Consider the following 25,615-nt stretch of genomic DNA (forward strand, 5'->3'; position numbering starts at 1 on the left):
ACACACAGGAGCAAAGTAGGTACTAGAACTTACAGACACAAGGCAAGGCAAACTATTTTCGAATTTTCACTCACTAATCATAGTGATTATATCACTTGAACAAAAAAATGGATGAGAACACCTTCCAGGTCCTTCCGTTAGTCCGCTACCCAGCGGGAAGTCCCCTGAGCCGTCTGCAGCTCCAGGAGCATCTTTGTGGCTCCCCCCAAATCAGCCTGAGGCTGCCCCCAACACTTCCTGGAATCTCCTGCGTTCTAGAATTCTTAAGCCCTCGAGTACCACTGCCAACATGTTTATTCACCCTATTAGATCGACTTCCCTGGGAAAGGATTAGGCTCCTAGGAGGGAGAAACAGCTCAGCTCACAGAGAGACCACAGACTGCTCATGCCGAGTCGGGGTGACAGTAGCCTGACAGGCACACACCCGTGGAACGGTCAGTGCAGTCACCATCGGTCAGCTCCGTGTGCAACTCAGGAGGAGGACACTTAGTGAGCACTGACCGGCCCTGGCTCCGTGGGGGAAGAAGCGATCAGGAGCAGTGGTTTTAGCCGTCCATTCTGAAGGGCTCCGCAGCAACACTGCAAAAGTTCCTGGTGAAGACGGGAGGGTGAGTGCTGCAAGTTATGAAAATACTGTGATTAACTGTTATATGCTTCTGCTTTAATAAAAATGAAAACCATGTAAAACATCTGAGTTGAAAAAACCTCAGACTTCCCCAAAGACTCTGTGAGACACTACTAGTTCCTAAAATCCATTAGATGTTTTATACCAGACTTGCAGCTAATGCTTCGACTAGTGTAAACATAAATGCATATGAAGCCACTGCTTTAAAAAGAAATTATTTGCTTATCCAGAGATGAAAGGCTAGAATCTTTGAAAAAGGAGGAGGAAAAAATACTATTCTTCTAAACTTATTTTTAAATTCCTTAAAGAAAATGCCACAATAATTGGGATCTCTGTGAATACTGTCAATATAAGTGAACCTGCTTGAAAAACTACAATTACAGTTATATTTACATTTCTGGAAACTTTCCTTCATGGCCATGTAACATGCTGTATCTTCCTCTTTGCTTCCGGAGGCTTCAGGTTATTCTGAAAGACATGAATAGGAACAGTTTATACTTGCAGAAATGTAAAGAAAAACACCAGCAAACATTTTTTTTTTTAATTAATTATTTTGCATTATGTGACAGTTTCATAGGCTCTGGGAATCCCCCCACCAGCAAACATTTGAAACCACCAAGGTTTACCACAAATATATTCTTGGGAAATCGCTGCTGCCACCTGGTGGAAAGAGAATCCTTGAGCGATCGGGAAACGCGTCCAAGGGCTCTGGGACTCACACAGGCTTGCGCTATAAACTACCCAACATTTACAACATGCCCAGACCAGGGCTTCCCCAGAACAACTCAACAGCACTCTGTGTTTCTGGCAGCTCATAGGTGAGCCTCTCTGACAGAGCCGAGACCTGCTGACCGCCTCAGACCTGCCTCGTCCGTGTCCCCACACAACTTCTCAGCCCAGAATCAGCAACACAAGATTCCCAAATCCATGTAACACATCACAGCACTGAGATAAAATTCCTCTGGGTGGAGCCCTGAAAGCAAGAAGCCGGGAGGCTCATTCCTTACTGCTTGAGTGGGGCCCTGCAGCCTCTAAGCCACACAAGGGTGGCCGAAGGAGCGGAGGTAGCACACTGTGCCACAAGGGAGCCCGGGAGCAGCCTGGTCACTGACTAACTCGGGGATTCAGGATGAGCCTGCATTGTAGCCTGCGGTCCTCAACTCTATCCTGTTCCTGTGCCTCCTAACATCCTGAGTTTTGCATCTCAACTCAAGCATTGACCCCTGGCACTTTAAAATCCATGACGATCAATGTTTTTGCAAGTGTACTCGCCTTATTTCCGCTTAAAATGAATGGAGAGTTAAACTCTCTAAGCCTTTGTTTCCTCAACCGTGAAATGGGAATAGCAACACTAACCTCATGAGCCTACGACAGGATTTACTGAACTAACACAAGTAAGGGTGGGTCGTTCTCTTTCCAAAGTCCATCCTTGTGGAGAGTCGGGTCCTTTCGGCAGGCCATCAGAAGAGGACAATCAAGCCAAAGTCCACGACAGCAATAAAGGCCATGAAGCTGCTGTTTGTTCAAACACAGACTTAGTTCTCTGAGGAGCCCTGGAAAGCATCACTGTGCTTCTCTGCATGTACAAATGTGTGTGTGCATCTATTCATCTATAAAGTCTCACAACAGCCTTGAAAAGTTGGTGTAACTGGGCCCAGCACAGTGGCCTAGCAGCTACATCCCCGCCTTGGAAGTGCCAGGACCCATAATGGCACCAGTTCCTATCCCGGCTGCCCCACTTCCCATCCAGCTCCCTGCTTGTGGCCTGGAAAAACAGCAGAGGACAGCCCAGAGCCTTGGGACCCTGCACCGACGTGGGAGACCCAAAAAGGCTCCTGGCTTCAGATTGGCGCAGCTCTGGCCATTGTGGCCACTTGGGGAGTGAATCAGTGGACAGAAGATCTTCCTCTCTGTCTCTCCTTCTCTCTGTTAAATCTACCTTTCCAGTAAAAAAATAAAGAAAGAAATCTTTTTTTCTAAAAAAAGTTGGTATAACTGTACCAATTTTGTCAGCAAATCCAAATGCTTCAATATAGTAGAGCACAGCATTAACAGATTCCTCTATCACTTCCTCCGTCCTTCCAAAGCCAGTCACGCTTGAGGGGCAGAGGTGTCAAAGGGTAAATCTTCTAAGATTCTGGTGCTGATTTCAAGATAAGTGCAAATGACAGACTTAAGGTCAGGTCCCAAACGCGTGACCTAATAAAAGGGTGTTGCGGCTCACTTGGGGAGTGAATCATCGGACGGAAGATCTTCCTCTCTGTCTCTCCTCCTCTCTGTATATCTGACTTTGTAAGAAAAATAAAATCTTTTAAAAAATAAATAAATAAATAAAGGGGTGTTTGTATTCCACCTCTAAGATTATTAAGTCTAGGAAAACTACTTAACACATTCTCTCTTCAAGCATTCTAAGCTGAAACAAACTGAATGTACTTGTAAAAACGTTAATAATTATAAACTTTAAAATCCCAGGGTTCAGAGGGGGCTGCCACAATAGCTCAACTGGCTAATTCTCCACCATGGTTGTGACGGCATCCCATGTGGGCACCGGTTTGTGTCCTGGCTGCTCCAGCTCCCTGCTTGTGTTTTAGGAAAGCAGTGGAGAACAGGCCAAAACCTCATGACCCTGTGCCCACCCAGAAAGGGGCTCCTGGCTTGGGATCAGCTAGTTTCCCGCCCTATTTGGAAAGTGAACCAATGGATGGAAAATCTTTGTCTCACCTTTTCTCTGTAAATCTGCCTTTCTAATAAAAATAAATCTTAAAAAAAAAAAAAATTCCAGGGTTCAAATGCCTGAGTAATGAGATATAAAAACCAGGCCATTAGAAGGTACCAGAACAGCACAAGGCTGACTAGCTCAGGCTGGGAGGCACCCACCCACCCATGACTTACCATAGCTTCTGCGTCTTCCTTTGGGGCGGCTCGCTTTAACTTCACAGGCGTAGCTCCAACAGGGGACAAGGGTGGGGACTTCACGACATACGAAGGGCTTTTCCTATGCGTTAGGTCATGATTCTGCTTAGTGTCATTATTACTGTGTTTCATTTTATTGTTCATAGGCAAATTGGAAGACAGAGTTAGGGGTGAAACATTTGAAGAATTTGATAATTTTCGAAAGGCATTACTGGTAAAGCTTGCCTGAGGGGGCGGCTTAAGTGGATCATTATCTCCATTCTCTGTTTTTCTCACTTTTATGCTTGTACTTGTTGAGCTTCCATCAAACACAATGAGGGGTCTTTTTCTGAATCCATCTACAGTGTTATCCCTGAAAGCAAAAGAACGGACTTCTGATCAAACCCATCCAGAGGGGCAACTTGATGCACTGGCGCTCAAAGTTCAACAAAAACCAAGATTTATTGATAAGACTAACCTGTTGAGCATGGACTGTTGGAAATGAGATTTTCCAGTGCTTTACAATTCAAAATATTTATCAGTGCAAAGTTGACTTTGGAGAATACACAAGGGTATGACTATTCTTAAAAACTGATTAATCCACTACCTCCAGAACTTCAAAGGATAGTTCCTTAAAAAAGAAATCACTGGGGCCTGGCGGCGTGGCCTAGCGCCTAAAGTCCTCACCTTGAACGCACCGTTGAGATCCCATATGGGTGCCAGTTCTAATCCCGGCAGCTCCACTTCCCATCCAGCTCCCTGCTTGTGGCCTGGGAAAGCAGTGGAGGACAGCCCAAAGCCTTGGGACCCTGCACCCGCATGGGAGACCCAAAAGAGGCTCCTGGCTTCACAGCCACTCAGCTCTGGTCATTGCGGCCACTTAGGGAATGAAGCAGCAGGCAGAAGATCTTTCTCTCTGTCTCTGTCTCTCCTTGTCTCTGTATATCTGCTTACCAATAAAGTAAACCGAAAGGAAGGAAGGAAGGAAGGAAGGAAGGAAGGAAGGAAGGAAGGAAGGAAGGAAGGAGGAAAGAAAGAAATCAATCAATCAATCAATCACTGGGCCCAGTACAATAACTCAGTAGTTAAATCCTCACCTTGCAAGCTCCAGGATCCCATGTGGGCACCAGTTCATGTGCTGGCTGCTCCACTTCCAATCCAGCTCCCTGCTTGTGGCCTAGGAAAGCAGTCGAGGACAGTCCAAAGCTTTGGGACCCTGCACCCATGTGAGAGACCCAGAAGAAGCTCCTGACTCCTGGCTCTGGCCATTGTAGCAACTTGAGGAGTGAATTGGTGGATGGAAGGCCTTTCTGTATCTCCTCTCTGACTTTCAATCAATAAATAAATCTTTGTTGTAATTTAGGAAGAATAATAACCAGTAAAACTATTGCATGAGTAGCCCTGCCACAGCCCACGCTGGGGCAGGATAGGCTACTGTATTCCATAAACACCTCTAAAGCCAGGACTTTCTCAACTCACGGTACACTTGGATAGTGGAGAGTTTTCTTTTTCTTTTTTTTTTTTTTAAAGATTTATTCATTTTATTACAGCCAGATATACACAGAGGAGGAGAGACAGAGAGGAAGATCTTCCGTCCGATGATTCACTCCCCAAGTGAGCTGCAACGGGCCGGTGCGCGTCGATCCGATGCCGGGAACCTGGAACCTCCTCTGGGTCTCCCACATGGGTGCAGGGTCCCAATGCATTGGGCCGTCCTCAACTGCTTTCCCAGGCCACAAGCAGGGAGCTGGATGGGAAGTGGAGCTGCCGGGATTAGAACCGGCGCCCATATGGGATCCCGGGGCTTTCAAGGTGAGGACTTTAGCCGCTAGGCCATGCCGCCGGGCCCAATAGTGGAGAGTTTTCATATTCACTTTCTGAAAATCTAATTTCCACTCTTCAAAGAGAAATTGTTCTAATGTGAAAGGTGGAGTTACAGAGCGAAGGAGAGAGAGGCAGACGGAGAGATGGTCCATCTGTTGGCCCACTTCTCAAATGGCTGCAACAGCCAGAGATAAGCCATTCTGAAGCCAGGAACCAGAAGCCTCCTCCAGGTCCCCCACATAGGTGCAGAGACCCAAAACTTGAGCCAGCCTTCACCAATTTCCCAGGCCACAAGCAGGGACCTGAACCAGAAGTGGGACAACAAAACCTGAAATCAGCGACATAGGAGATGCACCGCAGGCGGAAGCTTAGCTTACAATTCCACAGGCTAACTGAACCCTAACACACAGCCTATATGAATATGCAACCAACAATCTAAAATGCTTAATCTGAACTGAAATTTAGTTTTGATCAAAGGCAAAACTATACACCTTTTTTTTTTTTTAAGATTTATTTATTTGTATTGGAAAGGCAGATTTTACAGAGAGGAGACAGAGAGAGGAAAGATCATCCACCCACCGATTCACTCTCCAAGTGGCCAGAGCTGAGCCGATCCAAAGCAAGGAGCCAGGAACTTCTTTCGGGTCTCCCATGTAGGTGCAGGGACCCAGGGCTTTAGGCCATCCTCAACTGCTTTCCCAGGCACTAGGCAGGGAGCTAGATGGGAAGCAGGGCTGCTAGACTTAGAACCGGCGCCCACATGGGATCCTGATGCATGCAAGCTGAGGACTTCAGCTACTAGGCTACTGTGCCTGGCCCTGTACACCCTTTCTTAAAGATTATGAGCAGACATGTCTCATGCCTAGGGAATAATCTCAATCATGAAATGCATTCAAACCACCAACTAACCCAGAGCCACGTGTTCCTCCTTCCATCCCCCTCCCCAGTCCTTTCTCACTGTCTCTAGGGTACTGCCCAAAGGGGTGCCTCATAACCACGAGGCCCTAAAAAGAAACTAAGCAACCGATCAATAACACCCACTTGGGGTACACAGACATGGAAGATATTAGCAGCTCACTTACTGAACTTAGCACACTTTGGACTCGCTAAGTAATCAGATATCGACCAGTCAAACATAAAGTTCTCTACTTCCAAAGCATCCAGAATTCAGTCTATTAAATTCAAAATCATGACACTTCATCAAAGTCACTACACTTCCGGTCTGGATTACAGTGCAGCCTTGCTGCTTCTCCCGGCCTCAGCTCTACACGAACACGATCAGCCTCCTTCAAAACCACTTCTTGGTACGGCAGTTACTCTGCTCAGAGGCACATCTGCAGGTGTCTCCATCAATGCCAGACAACACTCTGCAATGGCTTCTCATCTCAGAACACAGTCAAAGTTCTCACAGTGACTTACAAGGCTTCAAGGCTCTGACAAACTCACTGGCTCACTCCCAGTGACCCTCTTTGCCCTCACTGTCTCCACTCGCATCTAGATGCTAGCTCGGCTGTTCCGGGTACGTGCGGAACACACTCCTGCCTGGGGCTCTTCTGTTCCTCCTGGAATGCCACCCTGTCCTCAAGGTGGGATGGTATGTTTCAGTAACGCAATTCCCTCCTGAGAGTCTAAGTGCCCTCCCCACGTTTCCTTTCACAGCATTCTCACTATTCATTATACCAACTCAAACATCCATTTCCCCAACTCAAACAAGAGCAGGGAATTTTTTTTCTTAATTATTTTATTGAAAAGGCAGATGTACAGAGAGAAGGAGATACAGAGAGAAAGATCTTCCGTCCGATGATTCACTCCCCAAGTGAGCACAACGGCCGGTGCTACGCCAATCCAAAGCCAGAAGCCAAGAGCCTCTTGTGCGTCTCCCACACGGGTGCAGGGTCCCAAGGTTTTGGGCCGTCCTCGACTGCTTTCCCAGGCCACAAGCAGGGAGCTGGACGGGAAGCGGGGTTGCCGGGATTATAACCAGCACCCACATGGGGGATTATAACCAGCACCCACATGGGATCCTGGTGTATGCAAGGCGAGGACTTCAGCTGCTAGGCTACCACACAGGCCGAGGAGCAGAGAATTTTCAGTTTTATTCATCACTATAAAAGCACACAGCAGGGGCCAGCATGGTGGCATAGTAAGCTAATTACCACCTGTGGCACCATCATCCCTTTAGGTTCAAGTCCTGGCTGCTCCCTGCTTCCGGCCTGGGAAAAACAGGAAAGGATAGCTCACGTTCTTGAGACCCTGAACCCATGTGGGAGACCTAAAAGCGTCTGGCTCCCACCTTCAGACTGGCCCAGCTCTGGCTGGTGTGGCCATCTGGAAATAGGACCAGAGGACGGACGATTTCTCTGTAATTCCTTTAAATTTATTCTTAGAATTAACTAAATTAGTCCTAACTTAGCAAAGAGCAAAAAGGCACTCAGCATCTCATGGTGCTCCATAATGGTTAAAAAACTTTTTTAAGTTAAGTCTATCCAGAGGGAAAAAAAAGCAAAGCAAACTGCTTAAGTCAAATACGTTTTAACATGAAAATTGGAACAATTAGAAAGTACCTTCTAGTCTCAGTTTTGTTCTCATGTTGCTCTCTCTTCTTTTCCATCATTCTCCCCCATCTGTTCTTTGGCAATTCCCTCCTAGGCAGCGGTATCGCATGCTGGACATAAAGATCGGTAAGCTCGTCTTTGTTTATTCGTGCGTCGTTTTCAACAGAAATGTTTTTCTGTGCAAAGGAAATTTTTATTTTAATAACTATTTTTTTAATAACGAATCACCTTCTTAGCTAGCAAGGTAAAACACTCCTTCAATACTATGCTATAAAACCACTTTTCACAGTTACACGCACGATTCGAAGTCCTGTAACAACACCAGCGGTGTAAGGTCTGCAGATATTACAGCGTCATCTTACAACAGTCACATGTCCTCATTGTTCGAAGCACTGCTACTCACAACAGCTCAGCCAACACACTAGGCATGAAGACCCAGCCAGGAGCATCTTTATTTATCAAGGGGAAGGAAAATCAGTTAATAACAGCAGCAGTTAGCACGCTGTGCCAGTAAGCTACCCTGAGCGTTAGGAGCAGGCTAGAGGGATGGAGGTCCCAGGCTCACACTCGTTCTCGGTCTTGAATTGAGATTCTTTCCAAGACTTGAACAGCGTGCAGATGGAGAGCAGCTCTCACAGATGACAACAAACAGCACATCGACAGGGCAGCCTGCTTTCCCTCCCCAGCACGATGTGTCTGGTCCAGTCATCTGTACTAGATCACCCCCTCCTGCCCCCTCACCACCCTGCAACACACAGCAGGGGCGTGGCAACAGGCACCCAGACAAGTCTGCATTTAGAACTGAGCGTGGAAATGAGATCACAAATGAGAAACGCCTGACAACGCTGGGTTCAGCTCAACCAATGATGTCTTCCAATCAACTTCGGCCAGCTGCGGTTAAGAAATCTGAAGCACGTTTCAGCTTTACCCATAGGCCCTCACGGGGGAAGGCCCTGCGCAAGGGCAGCTGTCAGCAAGCAGCCCTGACCAGACACCAACTTTCCCAGCACTTTGATCATGGACTGTGCAGAACACATTTCTGTTTATGCGAGGAAATATCTCCAGGTTTTTCCTCCCCTCTTCCCTACGGCGGCCTTTTAATGTCTTTCCACGTCATCTCCACTTCCAGCATTCCTCTGGACCACATTCCCCAAGGACTCAGTCACATTATTTTGCACCTTGGGGCAAACATTCTCTATCTGTGGCTTTCGGACTAGAAGCCAGAACTGGTTTAAAATACAAATGTGTCGGGCGACATCCCTGATCCACCGACCATGGAAGTAGCCCCGGGATGGAATCTGTGTTTTAACAACTGTTGGGGGGAGGGAAGGAGGCGGCTCTGATGTCCTGAAGAAGCTGGACAACCAGAGGCACCCACTTAGGAGGACATGGGAAAGCAGCGCACCGAAGGGAAAAACACAAACGCCCCAGGGACACCTCCTGCCAGCCCCGCTGCCAGCCGGTGTGTCTCTATGTCTCTCTGGGACCCGCCCTCACCACCTGTTTCAAGCAGCTTGCGGGGGGCGGGGGGTGCGGGATGCATCCTTAACCGCCACGGCCAGGATCAGTCCCCGCTCGTACCCACTCCCTCGCTGCCTGCAGCCCCCTGCTCACACCCAGGCCGCGGGCGTGCAGTCCTAACCCCCAGGGATTCCCGAGCCTCCAAGCCCGCCTCTGATCCACACACGGGGGCCTGTGTGGGCGGAGGGGGGTCAGCAGCCCCGCAGGAGGAGCGACGCCGGCGGCAGGGGCTGTCGTCACCGCGGGCTGCCGGGAGCGAGGCCCACCCGTCCCGGCGTGCCCAACCTGCTCCAGCGTGAGGAGAAGGAACTCCTGCGACAGCAGCTCCGGGTGCAGCAGCAGCTCCGAGTCCTTGCAGCTGCGACCGCCCACATCCCCCGCCATCGTCGTCGCCAGGAGACCCCCCGGCCGGCTACCCACAAAGCTTCGAGAAGGAAGCGGCCCGGAAGTGACTGGGACCCGAGTGTGACGTCACTGAGCGCGCCGCGCGCCTGTCAGGCCTTTCGTGGCCAACCGGTTTTGCGGGTGTGTTCGCTGAGCTGAGGGACGAGGGAAAACAAAGGGGATTTTTTTTGTTTTTTTTTGTTTTTTAAGATAAAACAGAATGTCGAGTCTTGAGGAAGGAATGAGCGAAGTCCACGCCACTGGCAAGAGCGGGGCGCGTCCGCGGTGACGTCGGCTGGCGGAGGCCAAAGGGACTCGGAGAAGGTGGCGAGCACTGACCCTGACGGGGCACCGGCCACCCGAAGTCACCCTCTTGTCAGCCCGGGTATCGTGTGTCGTCTCATCGGCCCCCTGTGCGGCCAAACATTTAGTTCATCCTTGTAAGCCCAGCGTCAAAGAGCCTTCCCATTCAGAACTAAGAAAATTATAATAACATAAGAATTATAATAACATAGAAATATAATCGCCTAAGAAAAATAACAGCCAGCCAAGAACGCTTCTTGGAACTTGGCTGCGTTTTACTGGGATTGTCTCAGAAAAGCTTTCTGAGGCGGACCCGTGTGTTTTGATCCTGCCTCTAAAACAGAGCGCTGAGGTTGAGAAACTTCGAGATCACGATCTGCCGTTCAAACAAAAATAAATAAATCTTAAAAAAAAAAAAAAAGGAAGCAGCAAGACTCTTAAGTACTTGGCTGATGAACTTCATTTATAGATGACAGTGTTGGAGTCAGTTAGGGTTAAGAGTTAAGAAATCTGCAATTTTGTATAATGGGAAAGGGGTACATTACCAGATATTTCGCACATTTGAAATTTAAACGGAATGACTTGTTTTCGATTGTTTATCGGTTTACTGGAGATTTTTTGCTCATGAACTGAGAATCCCAAAAGATAAAATCTTGGGTAGTGGAAAGCAGATGAGACACTGTCAAAAGAACGAAATAAAGCTGGGAGATACTTTGGCAATTTTTCATAATCACCGATGCATGTGCCAGTTTATAGTTTAGGTCCTGAAGCTGACTGAGGACTGGGAGGAGACCCTAGCCATCACTGTCTCTCCTTTTAGTGCCCATAGCACTGATATGGGAGAGATTCAGACTTTCATCCGCAATGACTGAACCCTAACTAGAGGTGAGGCAGGTATTGAAATGTCCCAGGTTGGAGGGTAAGGGCATAAATGATATTCTGAATCTTAAATGTGATGTGCCGTTCTTAGCATTGAAACCCTGGGACTGGCATCATTTCCTCCTCTTTGAGAGGGAAGCACACTGTCCAGTGGTAAAACAGCCTCGTGGGGAGGAGTCTGGGCTTGGAACCGGGCAGCGGCTCATATTCTGTTCTGATGCAACCACAGCATCAGGAAAATGCGGTAGAGATTGCATAACGCGCTTGGCAAAGAGCATCTACAGATTGGAAGTTGCTTTTAAACCATGGGAGACGATCTAGAAAAGGAGAGAAAGGGTAGGCTTTGGGGCTGTCCAGACTTCATCTGGCCCCTTGGCTCCTGCCACACTCAGCCCAGCACTCCAGGCCTCCCAGCTGTAGCTTCCTCACAGCAGAGACGGGATCTGAAATGTCACTTTTGTGCTGTGAGGCTTGGAGGCAAAGGCTGGGCGGTAACTGTGCCTCTTCCTCACAGTGTGTTACAGCCTGTGTTAGTTGTCATCGAGGGGAAGTACCAGAATAGTGCAAGAGGGAAAAGAGCTGGATTTAACAGTCTTAAAAGAATGTGGCTACAAGTCCTCACCGTGTTCTTGTTCCCTGTGGTTTTCTGAACCAAGGACCTAACCTGAAACTTTGAGCTCTATATCCACAAAAAGACTCTGTGGCAAAGAGCTTTTTAATTTTTTTCCCTCTCCAGTACTTCCCAATTTAAAAGTATTTCTTTAAAAAAAAAAAAAAAAAAAAAAAGATCTATTGTTCGCTCCCCAAGTGGCTTCAGTGGCCAGAGCTGAGCCATTCTAAAGCGGCTGCAGGGTCCCAAGGCTTTGGGCCGTCCTCAACTGCTTTCCCAGGCCATGAGCAGGGAGCCGGATGGGAAGTGGGGCAACTGGGACCTGAACTGGTGCCCATATGAAATCCTGATGCTTGCAAGGGGAGCCAATTGACCCATCATGCCAAGGCCATCAGAGTATTTCCTTGCTTAGAACTAAATCAAATAGGGCCTGGCACTGTAGCCTAGCAGCTAACGTCCTTGCCTTTCACACACTGGGATCCCATATTGGCACAGGTTCTAATCCCAGTGGACCCTGCACCGGTGTGGGAGACCTGGAACAGGATCCTGACTCCTGGCTGTGGATCGACTCAGCTCCGGCCCTTGCGGTCACTTGGGGGGTGAATCATCAGATGGAAGGTCTTCCTCTCTGTCTCTCCTCCTCTCTGTATATCTGACTTTCCAATAAAAATAAATAAATCCCCCCCCCCTGTCGGGAGCACTGCACGTGTGCCCTAAGATGGCGCTGAGACCTCTCCTCCCTCCGGAGCGTGGTGGTACACAGGTTTCAGGAAGTGCCTTCTGATTGGCCCGTAGCTGCATGCTTAGCGCGTGTGCTACACGTGATCAGAGCCATGATTGGCGTGCCTGCCGCGTGCATCGGTGACCTTTAAGCTGATTGGACTAGGATTGTATTTAGCGGTGGGGGTTTCAGGAAGACTAGGGGGACAGGACAGGAAGACAGAGACGGAGACGGACGGACGGACTGAGACGGAGGACAGAGTACGACTGGGACGGACGGACGGACGGACAGACAGAAGACTAGGGGTGACGAGGAGGTTGGGAAATGAAGCGGAGACAAACGGGAGGAAAAGGGAGAAGTCGAGTCGACTGGCTGGGAAACGGACGGGTTGGAAGAATAAAGTGCCTCAAGATATAGAACCTGGAGTGTTGGGTGAATTCTTCTGCGGGACGGAAGACCCCGACACCCCCCCGCCAAAAAAACCTAGATCAGTTAATATTAGGTGTCTGAGGCAAAAGGCTCCAGATAAAGGGAATGTTGTCTGAGTTAAACACATTAGGAGAGGAGAGATGGAATGCGACTTGTAGCCTCTCCCTTGGCTCAAGGGAGGTAAACTGGAGAGGGCTGCCCACTCGTTCTTGCACAGAGCTTTGGTAGAGCGGGGCTCTTTAGCAGCTGCAGTCAACAGATGGAGGCAGCTATGCTGGAGAGGCTGTGGGAAGCACTTGGGTGTGTGAAGCTGATGCCTCAAATACTTCTCTCACTGCCTGGCAAGGAAGACATTAACATGGCTGGCCTTTAAGACCCAAAGCAAAAGACAGGCAACCAAACAGCAGAATGGACAGCACATCCATTCAGGAACCACGGATAAGGGTGTGATGTCTTCCTCTTCTCACCTAGGTGGGTTCAGGCGTCTCCCATTGAAACATCACCCTGAGGAAAAGGAAGGGGCTGGAATTACTGTCACTAGTAGAGGTATGATTTCCAACAGAAAGAATAGGCTCAATTTTGAAAATGTATTATTTGGGTTTTTTTTAATATTTTAATATTTCTTTTTATTATAAACACATATTTACGAGAGAAAGAGTCAGAGAAGTATCGTCCATCCACTGTTACACTCTCCAAATGGCCAAGTTAATCCAAAGCCAGGAGCTGGGATCCTCCTCCGGGTCTCCCACATGGTGCAGGGTTCCAATGCTTTGGGCCAGCCTCTACTGCCTTCCAGGGCATAAGCAAGGAACTGGATCAAGAAGGAAGCATCCAAGACATGAGGCATTCTGGTGCTTGCAGGAAGATGATTAGCCAGTTGAGCCATCACAACGAACCTCCTAAAAGTGTATTAGTTACCTGTGATGGGGTAAGAACCCGAGTCTGACTCCCTCATTAGAATTCCCAAATGCAGCGTCCCCCAGGACCTTTGCACGGCATTTCAATAGACCTTTTGTGTCTGGCAGCCATTTGATAAGATCCACCTACATCTCCTTCTACCTTGCCAGGGTGCAAAACCTATCAAGTTTGAAAGTGCCCTCAAAAAGCAGTACTAGCCCCTGCCCACATCCCCATTTCTCTGAACTCCCCCAAGCTCTCAGAACATCCCCAACCCTAAGTCACTGGCTGCTTCTGTCCACACATCGGTAGGTGGTCACCTCTTTGGGGTTATATCTGTGATATTGAACTCAGTTTGTTTGGCTGTGAGTCTGCTCCTCGTTTCTTTGTTCTGTGACGCTTTCCCAACAATTTGACTTTGTAGGCTGAAATGTATTCCTGCTGTTTTAGTCTGTATTATGTAGTGACAGCAAGTCACATTTTAAGCTCCTTTCTTCATTACCGTTGTTTTGTGACCTCAGTAGACAAGAACAAAGTGAAGGGATGGCAGCAAACACTATCCTTCCTGGCATCATCACTTTTCTCAATTGTTTAAAGATTTATTTATTTTTATTGGAAAGGCAGAGACAGAAAGGAAGATCTTCCATCTTCTGGTTTACTCCCCAAGTGGCCACAACAGCTGGAGCTAATGTGATCCGAAGCCAAGGGCCTCTTCTGGATCTCTCATGCGGGTTCAGGATCCCAAGATTTTGGGCTGTCCTTGACTGCTTTCCCAGGCCACAAACGAAAGTGGAGCAGTTGGGAAAAGTGGATCGAAAGTGGAGCAGTTGGGACACGAACCAGCGCCCAGATGGGATCCCAGCACTTGAAGAGGAGGATTAGCCAATTGAGCTTGTGCTTAGTAAGTATTTGATAAATATTTGCGTACTGAGTGAGTCATGAATACAGTGTATACTCAGGACTTTGGTTACTGATTTCTCTTGTTAATATTTAAATATTTGTTGTCATTAATTGCCAAAAACATGATCATAATTAACACATTTAAAAGTGAACATAACAGTCCAAGCAACACATTTTGGAATTGTATTTTTAGCTTCTTAGAACACAAAGAGCATAAATATTTTCTGTCATTTCCTATTTCTTTCATAATCAGATCATAATAAAAAATATCTACCCATTGACTTTTTTTAAACATGTATGTATTTTAACATGCATTTATTTTTTTTTACAGAGAGAAGGCGAGACAAGAGAAAGGATCTTCCATCCACTGGTTCACTTCCCAGATGGCTGCAACAGCCAGAGCTGAGCTGATCCAGAGCCAGGAACCTTTTCCAGGTCTCCCATGGAAGTACAGGTTGGACTATCCTCCATTGCTTTCCCAGGAAGCAAGGAGCTGCATGGGAAGTGGAGCATCTGTGAGATCCAGCACTTGTAGGTGGTGGATTAGCCCACTGAGCCATCAGCCAGCGCTGATTGAATGCTTTCTGCCTACAGAAAGACACAAGAGAGGTCAGTGCAGACGTGGTCCCTACCCAGGGAGGCAGTGAGGAACCCAGAGTGTGAAGATGTGAAGTTGTCAGAGTGGACAGGAACTGTTTAAACACTCATTGTATCTGCGCAGTAAGCTCGTCTTAGAACACATCTGTTACATAAAATACAGCATTGTCCTGTGCACGTGTGTGCAGGAGACTGAGGATGAACAAAGAAGCGGACGTTTCACAAAGTTTATGAAAAACGGAATTCAAGATACATTTATTTGGGGACAGAAATTTTTGTTTTTTTAATACACATTTTTCACAAACTCGTTCCCTCTCTGATGGATCCTGGGTCTTGCAGATCCGCGTGCTGCTGCTCTGCATGGAAGGCAGCTGTTGGTTACAGATCTGTGTTCCTGTAACCTGTCCCCCACCTGGGGGCTGAACTGATGACCCAGGAGCGATGTTCCGGTGTGCACCCTAAATTCACACCAGAAGGGGATGGGGCAGACCACAGGAAGTTCCTTTTTGATGGCTTAACCTATTTGTTTAGATTCCTCATTCTCTCCCTCCCTCTTTTAAACAGAAGACCAAAAGATAGTTGGGCAAGGGCCTCCAAGGCTTCAGGTAACACCTTTGTTTTACAGTCCTGGGGGCAGGAAGAAAACTGGACTGAAGGTCGTCAGCAGGTTCTAAAGTCACAAAAGTCGTCTGGAAAACTCGGCCCTTTGCTGCTCCTCCTGCCCAGACAACTCTGTCCGAGCAAAATTGGATTATGGTTGTAAGAGGAGTTCATGCACTTGATGGACTTTTCCTAAAAGCAGTGGGTAAAACAGCCTCTGGATTCTTCTTCTAAAATATCAGGCGGCCCTCGCCCTGCCTTCAGGGAGATGCACACAGTCCCAAGGGTCCAGGAACCCTGAGCCCGGGGAAGGGCTGCTCTTCCCTACAGAGCACTTCCATCGGCGCGGGGGGATGCCCGCGGGCTGAGGCTCGGCCGGGCGGGATCCCTTCCTGACTCCAGCAGGTGCTCCCGCGAGCCTCCGCCTGGCCTCTCGGGGCAGGGTGGGGGACGGGTTGGGGCGTTGGAGAAGAGGGCTGCGAGCGAGCCGGGCCAGGCCCAGGCTTTCCTAGGTGGGGGAGAAGAAGACTCCAGTGCGGCGGTCACGGCCAGCGTCGGCTGAGCGCGCCGAGCGCCCTTCACGGCGCTCACGGCCCCGCCGGCCGGGCAGCGGCGCGCAGGACCCCGAGGCGCGCAGGACCCCGAGGCGCGCAGGACCCCGAGGCGCGCAGGACCCCGAGCGCGCAGCCGGGGACGCCGGGGCGCGGCGCGAGGAGGCCGGCAGGGCGGTTCGAGCACCACGGCGCTCCCGCCCTCCGCGGCGCCGGGCGGCCGGCCCACGTGACGGGAAGCGGCGGCGGCGGGGCCGGGCAGCCCAGGAACCGCGGGCCGGAGCGGGCGGCGGGCCCCAGGCCGCGGGGCGGCGCGGGACGGCTGGCGCCGGCTCCGGTGAGTGCCGAGGGCGGCGGCGGGCGGGGGCCGAGGGGTGCGCTCCAGCAGGTGTACCGCGGACAGGGACGCCAGCTGCGAAGAGGGGGCGGGGAGCAAGTGTCTGTGCCATTGGGGCAGGTGTGTGACTTGGCAGGTATGCTGGCGTGAGGGCCGGCGTGCCTGCAGGGGTGGCCGGTCTGTGTGCTCGCGCGTGCGGGGTCGGTCAGTGTCGGGTGACTGTGTGGTCAGGACGGGGGGAGGCTCTCAGTGCTGGTTCTTGACTCAGTTGGGCCGGGGAGGAGACCTGGGAGGGTTGCACCGCGCTGTCCCTTACTGCGTGGTTTGAGCGCTGCAGTTGAGCTCTCCTGCTGCTCTGGCTTTGAGCGTTCAGACGCGGGGTTACCGCTCAGGCCTGCATGGTTGCCCTGCCCTGGGAGACCAGGCAGGGGAGTGTGGAGGAGGAGGAGGAGGAGGGATTTCCTGACCGCTGTTTGCAGCATCAGGTCGAGGGTCTGGAAGCTGCTGCCCTTGCTAAGATATTGTGATTTTTTTTGCTTTGCCTTTCCTTTTGGAGCTGCAGGTGCAAGTTGGTTCCCTAGCCTTCTGGTGTTGTTTGGGGGAGGGGGTGGATTTAGGAAGTGGAGGCTGTCCAGTTGGCTGTGTGTGTGTGGCTGCTTCTGCCCCAGGGGTTCCTGGAGGACCTTCACCAAGCCAACTTGAAGCTGCAGTGGGGCTGGAAAAGTAGGGGTTCCCACACAGCCTGTATTGGGGTGCTGTCACCCAGCTTCGTTTGGTCACTGACGACGTGCTGTGGCTGGCACCACATCCATCCCGGAAGGCAGCTGTGGGTGTAACTGGTGACAGCTAAGGCTCTGAGCAGGCGTGCGAGGAGGGCTTGCTGCTGTGTGAGCTCTGGCTTGTCTGTGGTGGGGGGAGGGGTGCTTCGTGGTGCACACTCCTCCCCCCAGTGAGTTCCTGAGGGCTCACGGCTCAGTGGTCAGATAGGAAGGAACGTTTGGCCATCTGCTTCCTTTTCTTCTTTATTTCTGCCAGCCAAGCAGGCTCCACAGTCACCGGCTGCCTCCCTGGTGTGTCGTGCAAGACCTCCTTGGGGACTGAAATCCTGCGGAGCCTCTCTCCCCAGGGCCCAGGTGGTGACGAGTTTGGGGTTGTAGGTTCCAATCCTGCACCTGCAGTTTGCTGAATGTTGTGCCTCTTAGTCTCCTTTGTGGACCTGTGGGGGTGATGTTAGACAAGGTGGGTGGATCCTGGGAAGGGAATATGCGTGGAAAGCCCTTGGCACAAAGCCTGACACTCCATAGTGGGTGCTGCATAAGTGATTGTTAGTAAACATCGATGAGGGGGCAGGGCCATTTCGCCCTCCTCTCTGAAAATCAATGGTTTTAGTAGTTGTTAACTCAGTGAATACTTTGGAATTGGATTTCTGGATTCTGAAACCCGTTTAACTGAACATGGCAGGATGTTGCAGTTAAGCATGGTGAGAGGCATGGCAATTCTGTCTTTGTTAGTTTTGCCCTGCCGCCCCCATTCACCACCATGCAAGACAATCTTCTGAGCCAAAGCTTAGAGACAGGGGTTTGTAAAAGTTCTGTCAATGAAGTAGTCACAGGATGTGGTTAAGAACTTGCATTTTTTTTTTAACATATTGGTTACTCAATACTATGTCAATTAATTCCATAACATTAAAAATTGTTGCTGATGTTATGTTGGGACTTTTAATTGATTGAGATGATACTCTGTTGGCTCTATCTTCAGACCAAAGACGGTTTCCCCAACAAGCTGTTGAACTTAACTGCACAATAAGGTGCTGGACTCTATGCTTGGTATATGCTTGCAATGAAAGAATCTCATGTGAACTTGAACTTGGGTAATGCAACAAGGTGGAGGAATCCACCATGGGGGGAGGGTTAGGGGAGCGGTGGGGGGAATCCCAGTACCTATAAAACTGTTTCACATAATACAATGTAATTAATAATAAAAAAAAAAAGTTCTGTTCTTCGTTTAGGTAGCTCCGGTGGAGTTTTGAAAGCCTAGAGCTAGCTGTTTTTAAAAAGTCTTACTTTCACCCCATGATACTTGGAAATGGGGAGGGAGAGCAGAGAAATCTTACATCACCCTAGAAGGTGTGAGGAAGACGGGAAATATAACCTATCAGGATCATAACTGGTAACTCATAGACAACAGACTCAAATTAGCATTAGACAATAGCAAAACTACAAAGGCAAATGGGGGAATCAGGAGTAATCCTAACAACCTCTTAATAGGAGGTCATGTGCATAGAGCAGGGAGGGGTCCCCAGAGTGGAGCAGGCGGACAGGAGGAGGCTTGTATCCCAACCCCGAAGACTTCTAGATCCTCACCAAGGACTATCAGTACGAGCACCGAGGACTACATCCCTACTGCCAAGGAGACCATGGGGAAATGGAGTGCCTTCGGAGACCAAGAACTCTGAGGTCACCCACCCCCAATTGGATCTACCACATGGGATGGAAGAAGCCCAAATCCTGCCTTGCAGGATCCAAGGTCATTGGAAGAACAACCAGGATCCCTGAGCGGTCCGCAGAAACAGAAGAACAGTAAACTTCCTTCAGGACTAGGGAGAGGAGCTTTCTCTGGTCCTTGTCTGCTTCCAATTTTGGGTCCCCACCCCCAGTGAGTTATAAGTGCATCCCCGCTGACCGTTTCCTGTCTGTTTCTAAGCTTTCCTTGTTGTTCTCTGTCTATCTATTCTAGTTTTGTTTGTTTGTTTGTTTTGAGGAGATCTTTTCTTTGTAGTCAAATCGCTGCTGTTGAATAAATTATTCATGGAAATCGGAATACATGTGAAATAAGACATCTGCCTAGTGCTGGACAGTTCTCTGCGCCTATTTGAAAGTTCAGTGTTAAGGAAGATATTATGATGGAAATGCCTTTTTAAGAGAAGACTTACAAGCCGTTGAACTTGACTGGACAAGAAGATGCTGGACTCTATGTTTGGTATATGCTTGCAATGGGGGAATCTCAACTGAACTTGAACTGTGGTTATGCAACAAGGTGGAGGAATCCACCATGGTGGGAGGGTTTGGGGAGGGGTGGGGAGAATCCAAGTACCTATGAAACTGTGTCACATAATACAATGTAATTAATGAATTAAAAATAATAAATAAATAAATAAAAGACAAAAAAAAAAAGAGAAGACTTACTTATTTGAAAATCAGTTCGAGAGAGAGGGAATCTTTCATCCTATGTTTCATTCCAAATGACTGCAAAGTTGGGCCTCTTTAAAGCCAGGAGCCAGGAGCTTCTTGTGGGTCTGCCATGTGGACATGAGTCATCTTTTGCTTTCCCAGGCCATTAGCAAGCGACTGGAGTAGGAGTAGAGCAACAGGGACTAGAACCGACACCTGTATGGCGTGCCAGCACTGCCTTGACGTCATGCCTTTAAGACCAGTGTTGAGGTGAAGTGGGTTTAACTGCCAGCTGCCATGCAGGTGCTCCTAGGAGAGCATTGGTTTGAGTTGCAGCTGTTGCATTTCTAATCCCACTCCTTGCTAACGCACCCAGGAAAACCAACAGATGGGCAAAGCCCTTGGGCCCCTGCCATCCACAAGTGAGAACTGTTGGAGTTCTAGGCTCCTGGCTTCAACCTGCCCCAGCCTTGACTGTTGTGGTCCTCGAGGAGTGAATCAACAGAGAGAGAAGTGCTCGCTTTCTGTCTCTGCCATCATCTCTGACAATGTGCTTTTCAGAGAAATAAATCTTTAAAAATGTCTTTTTTTTTAAAGATTTATTTAGTTTTATTACAGCCAGATATACACAGAAGAGGAGAGACAGAGAGGAAAATCTTCCGTCCGATGATTCACTCCCCAAGTGTCCGCAATGGCCGGTGCTGCGCCGATCCGAAGAGGGGAACCAGGAATCTCTTCCAGGTCTCCCACATGGGTGCAGGGTCCCAAAGCATTGGGCCGTCCTCGACTGCTTTCCCAGGCCACAAGCAGGGAGCTGGATGGGAAGCGGGGCCGCAGGGATATGGACGGCACCCATATGGGATCCCAGCTTGTGCAAGGCAAGGACTCCAGCCATTAGGCTACCATGCTGGGCTCCAAAACCCACATTCTTATTGTGCTTCTCCCTCACCTCTTCTCATCCCTCCCCAAATTCTTTCTTAGATTTTACTGTTATGAGATATGTGAAGATATATTTAAAAAATTTTGTCGAAAGTGAACTTCAAGTATGAAGGTTTTTTTTTGGGGGGGGTGCAACAAATTGGATTGCTGGACAATGCATATGATGAAACAAACTGTGCACAGGTTTAAAATTTTTGCAACAAAAATATACTGTTAGCTTCATGTTTCTACAACCTTTTCAATTACCCATGTATGTGATGTATGCACAATTATACACACAAACTACCCACTCATTTATATGGACTATGTATATGGTATATGTATGTACACATGTGTGTGCTTCTGTGTGTTTATGTATTTAAATAATTTTGATTTCGCATGGCCTGGAAAGAGGATTGGCAGCTGTCAGCCATGGATAGTTAAGGTGCCCATATCCACAAGGAGGCAGTCATCCAGATGACAAGACAGGGGTTGGGCCGTTGGGCTTCAACTTTTTGTTTTGTTTTGTTTTTTTAAGATTTATTTTGTTTGTATTTGAAAGGCAGAATTACAGGAGGAAGAAGAGACAGGGAGAAACAGAAATCTTCCATCCTCTGGCTCACTCCCTAAATGACTGCAGTGGCCAGAGCTGAGCCGATCCAAAGGCAAGAGCTTATTCCAGGGGTTCCGCGTGGTTGCAGGTGCTTGCAGTACTTGAGCCATCTTCCGCCACTTTCCCAGGCGAGCTGGACTGGAAGTGGAGTGGCTGTGACTTGGGCTGGCACCCCTGTAGGATGTCAGCGCTGTAGGTGGAAGCTTAGGCCACCCCGGCAAGGCACTGGTTCCGGTTCCTTCCTTTGCTTTTAGATACTCTTCCAAATCATTGAAACAGATCCCACATGCTATAAAAAGCTTTTTGGTCTGTGTCACATAAAAGGATGCTATGAAAAGGCAATTAAATTGTGTCTACATTTTTTTGTTTGTTTCTGAATTTTCACCTATTTCAAGGGCAGAGTGACAGGTGGAGAGAGAGAGGAAGTTGAGTGCTTTTCCATTTCCTGGTCCACTCCCCAAATGCCTGCGACAGCCAGGGCTGGGCCTGGAACTCAGGATTCCAGCCGCATCTCCCAGGCAGGTGATGGGCTCAAGCCATGTGCCATCATCTGCTGGCTGCCTCTCAGGCTGCATTAGCAGGAAACTGGAGCCAAGCAGAGAAGCTGGGGTACAACCAGTACTCAGGTGTGGGATGCAGGCATTGCAAGGGATGGCTTAACTGGTGACACAGTGCTTGCCCCGGGTCTTCATTTTCATATTGTCTTTGGTACAAGCCCAAGTACATTGTTGCCGATTCCTGGAAATTTCAGGGTTGAATTGCTAAGCAGATTGGCTGCAGAAACTTAGACAAAAGCATAGGGCCAGTCTGGGATGTAGGTCATATATCCTGTTTCATTGAGGTGTGTGCACATATTATTCTGTGTATGAGTTGGCCCAAGGCAAATAGGGCAATAGGATGAAGAGCTGAAGGCTCCTTCAAGGCCAAAGGTGTCTTCAGAAGGAGCTTTGGCTGCATGACTTTGAAGGAACCTTGAAGGAGTGTGCTGGCCTTGTTCCTCAAGTTGCTTTGTTCCTCAGGAACAACTTCCAGGAGGGAATCTGAAATGTTGCCCATGTCTGGGGTCTCACAAGGATACTAACCACGTGTTGACTGGAACTGTGGTCGGCTGGTGCCCATCCTTTGTCCAGGCTTGGAGCAGCCTGTGGGGCATAGTGTGGTGGTGTCTGGTTGAGGTTCGGTTTGGAGCTGAGCTACCAGGGTTGGAATCCCAGCTCTCCACTTAACTAGCTGTGATTGTCCAACCTGTCTGTTTTCCTTCCTCTTGGCCCGGAAGTAGCTGCAGCATTCATACAATAGTTCCTCTCTTATCTGTGGTTTCATTTTCTGCAGTTTCAGTCAACCATGATCTGAAATATTAAATGGAAAGATTTCGGGAATAATTCGAAAGCTTTGGGGACTGGCATGATGGCTTAAGTGGCTAATCCTATGCTAGCAAGCCATGGCATCCTGTATGGGCACTGATGCTCCACTTTCCATCCAGCTCCCTGCCTGTGACCTGGGAAAGCAGTGGAAGATGGCCCAGGGCCTTGGGACCCTGCACCCATGTGAGACACCTGGGAGAGGCTTCTGTCTCCTGGCTTCACATTGGCTGAGCTCTGTCTGTTAAGGCCATTTTACTGTGAACCAGCAAATGGAAGAACTTTCTCCCTGTCTCTCCTTCTCTTTGTAAAATCTATGTTTCCAGTCAAAACAAAATAAAACAGGAAATTCTGAAGTTTTAAATGGCATATTACTTGGAGGTGGCATGATGAACTCTTGCTCCATCTCCTCCCGCCCCTCCCGGCTGTCCCCTCCCCAGGCATGAATCACCCTGTTGTCCACGGTGTACATGCTGTATAGACTGCCCGCCTGGTACTCACCCAGCAGCTATCTCAGTTCGCAGATTGTCACAGGCTCGCAGTGCTTCTGTTCCGGTAGCCCTTTGTTTAATAATGGTCCTAACACACAGGAATAGTGATGCTTACAGTTTAGATATGCCAGTGAGAAGTCATGAAGTGCTTCCTTTAAACGAAAAGGTTACAGTTTTTGACTAAAGGGAGAAAAACAGTTGCATGGGAGGATCTTTATAACCTCACATGGGGTTATATGCTACATCTACGTGACTTTATGTGTTTATAGTTGCTTCTTACTCTTAGTTATTATTTCCCTAATTTACAAGTTAAACTTTATTGAAGGTACGTATGGTTAGGAAAAAAACATAGTATAGATGGGTTTCAGTATCATTCGCAGTGTCGTCCTTGAGGTGTATCCCGCAAGAATTATGGGGAGGTATATAATCCGGTTCGGATTCCTGATTCAGTGTCGTAAGGAAGTGGTCAGTCCACCGGCAGATGTTACAGATTGAAGAGGCCTTCGCTTTGCAAGCTCACACCGACACTTAAGCCCCACCGTCTGACGTTAACAATTAATGGATTCATGCTATTGTTTGATGGTTTACAGTGGACACTTGATCTAATTATGGCCTTTGGAAAAAGGATCCAGTGGGAGATGTGTAGCTATTAGGGAAGTGTCCCAGAAGGTCATACCCTTGAGGTGGTTGGTGATTTATTTTAAAAATTTATTTTTATATATTAACTTGAAAGGCTGTCCTGCTGCAGGTTGCTCCAGTCTAGCCCTGCGACCTTCATCCTTGACAAATTTGATGCAATTAAGTTTTGACCTCTCTGCCTAATTTTTGCATAATATACTTTTTTTTTCATGAGCTTTTTGAAGACTGCTGCCTTGCCTGATTTTCAGAATGTACCAAAACAAACTTGTTAAATTCCATTTCCTGGCACTTTTGAGGTACGCTCATTCCTACAGTACCTTGACCAAAATAAATTAACTTTACAACAAAGCTATTAAGCAAAGGACTTGCAGAGCTTGAATTTCTTCGTTCTTTTTTTTTTCTCATGAGGTTCCCTGCCTTGTGCTTTGCTGTGTACTTTAACTGCTTATCTTTGAAAGATCCCCACTTTTTCTTTTTTCTCTTTTAAATGGTCTTATCTGGGACTTCGTAACATTTTGGCTCCAGAGCTAGCGTTTTCTCATGATTAGGGTGAGATGTTGTGGTTTTGGCAGGAGCGCCCTGCGGGGGACCGACAGGTGGCCATTACCTCTTGATGGAAGGGCAGGAGTAGCTAAGTGTGTGCCCGTCCCTCCACTGCTAGCTAGCTACAGCAGCAACTCCACTGGGGTTCCTCTGGGACCCTGGTGGCTCTGCCAACCCGACTCCTCTAAGTGCTGCTTCTTCCTCCGCGCCTGGGGAGGCAGGACTTTAACATCTCCTATTACCAGCCATGATTCTGTCTTGCTCACACATACTCCAGTCTCCTAATGACCCTGTTTCATTGCCTTGAGGACTTGGGTAAGGTTTTTTTCCCTAAGAAGCCAGCTGAGGTTTAACACACAACAGCTTCCTGTCTTCTTGTGGCAGAAGAAAAAAATGTCTCCGAGCCCGTAAGTCACAGGAGACTTCATTCAACTGCAGTGATCCCTGAGCTAACTCTCGCTTTTCTTAATCTTGTGATGACACTCATTATGGTTGTAATCAGTTGATTTATAGCCTAGGGAGTGCTGGGATCAGTCAGCAGGAATCAGCCCATAAAACTGCAGGATGGTGCAACAGTGTTGAGAGGCTGACGTCATCGTATTCAGTGTGTTATTTCTGCAGATTGCAAAAGTGGTTGTCAGTGAGCCTGTGACCCCTTCTCTTCTCACCCCCGAGGAACCAGAGGTGGTAGTGATCCGTTTTTATTTATTTACATTGAAAAAAATCATTTTTTTGAAAGGCAGACAGAGGGGGAAAGACAGAGAGTTTCCATTCACTGGTTCACTCCCCAGCTGGCCGTCATGGCTTGGAACCAGGAGTCCCATCAGGGTCTCTTACGCATGGTCGGAGCCCAGGCGCATGAACTGTCTTCACGACTCTCCCAGGCACAGTGGCAGGGAGCTTCCGTGGAGCAACCCAGACTCGAACCGGAGCGCAGCTGGGGAAAGCAGGCATCTGAGGCTGCGGCTTAGCTCTGCACCTCTGCTCAGCCCGTGTGGTCTGTCTTTACTGATACAGGCATCCCAGCAACGTTTTATTTTACTGTTATAGTATAAAAAAATGGCAAACAATGGGAGGACTTAATCTTGTTAGCAAAATGTTGATTTCTCAAAATTGAACAAATTTCACATAGTTTATAGTAAAGATTGAGGAAGAAGTTTTGTTCCTTAAAAAAAAAAACAAGGTTTATTTATTTTTATTGGAAAGCTATATCAGAATTACAGAGAGAAGGAGAGAAAGATCTTCCATCCACCAG

General features: G+C 48.5%; 2 protein-coding genes across 4 annotated transcripts in view; one reads left to right on the forward strand and one right to left on the reverse strand.

Annotated features, from left to right (window-relative positions):
* Positions 1–435: 435 nt before the first annotated feature.
* Positions 436–9,882, reverse strand: C8H2orf49 (chromosome 8 C2orf49 homolog). 2 transcript variants are annotated; one of them, XM_058667458.1, is made up of 5 exons: positions 9,703–9,882; positions 7,906–8,072; positions 3,518–3,890; positions 1,019–1,093; positions 436–579 (listed from the first exon to the last, which is right to left on the reverse strand). In XM_058667458.1, exons 1-4 carry the CDS (start codon positions 9,799–9,801, stop codon positions 1,037–1,039), a joined length of 696 nt encoding a protein of 231 aa, XP_058523441.1. In that variant the 5' UTR covers positions 9,802–9,882; the 3' UTR covers positions 436–579; positions 1,019–1,036. The 2 variants fall into 2 exon arrangements, with proteins under 2 accessions (XP_058523441.1, XP_058523440.1); XM_058667457.1 differs by lacking the exon at positions 436–579 and having other exon boundaries at positions 881–1,093.
* Positions 9,883–16,410: 6,528 nt separating this feature from the next.
* TGFBRAP1 (transforming growth factor beta receptor associated protein 1) overlaps positions 16,411–25,615 on the forward strand; it is a 63,682-nt gene continuing 54,477 nt past the window's right edge. The window contains exon 1 of one of the 2 annotated variants that reach the window (XM_058667451.1): positions 16,411–16,625. The gene's annotated coding sequence lies outside the window, so the exon portion shown is untranslated. The other variant, XM_058667452.1, reaches the window with a different exon arrangement.

The sequence above is a fragment of the Ochotona princeps genome, chromosome 8 (genome assembly GCF_030435755.1).
Source record: "Ochotona princeps isolate mOchPri1 chromosome 8, mOchPri1.hap1, whole genome shotgun sequence".
Lineage (NCBI taxonomy): Eukaryota > Metazoa > Chordata > Mammalia > Lagomorpha > Ochotonidae > Ochotona > Ochotona princeps.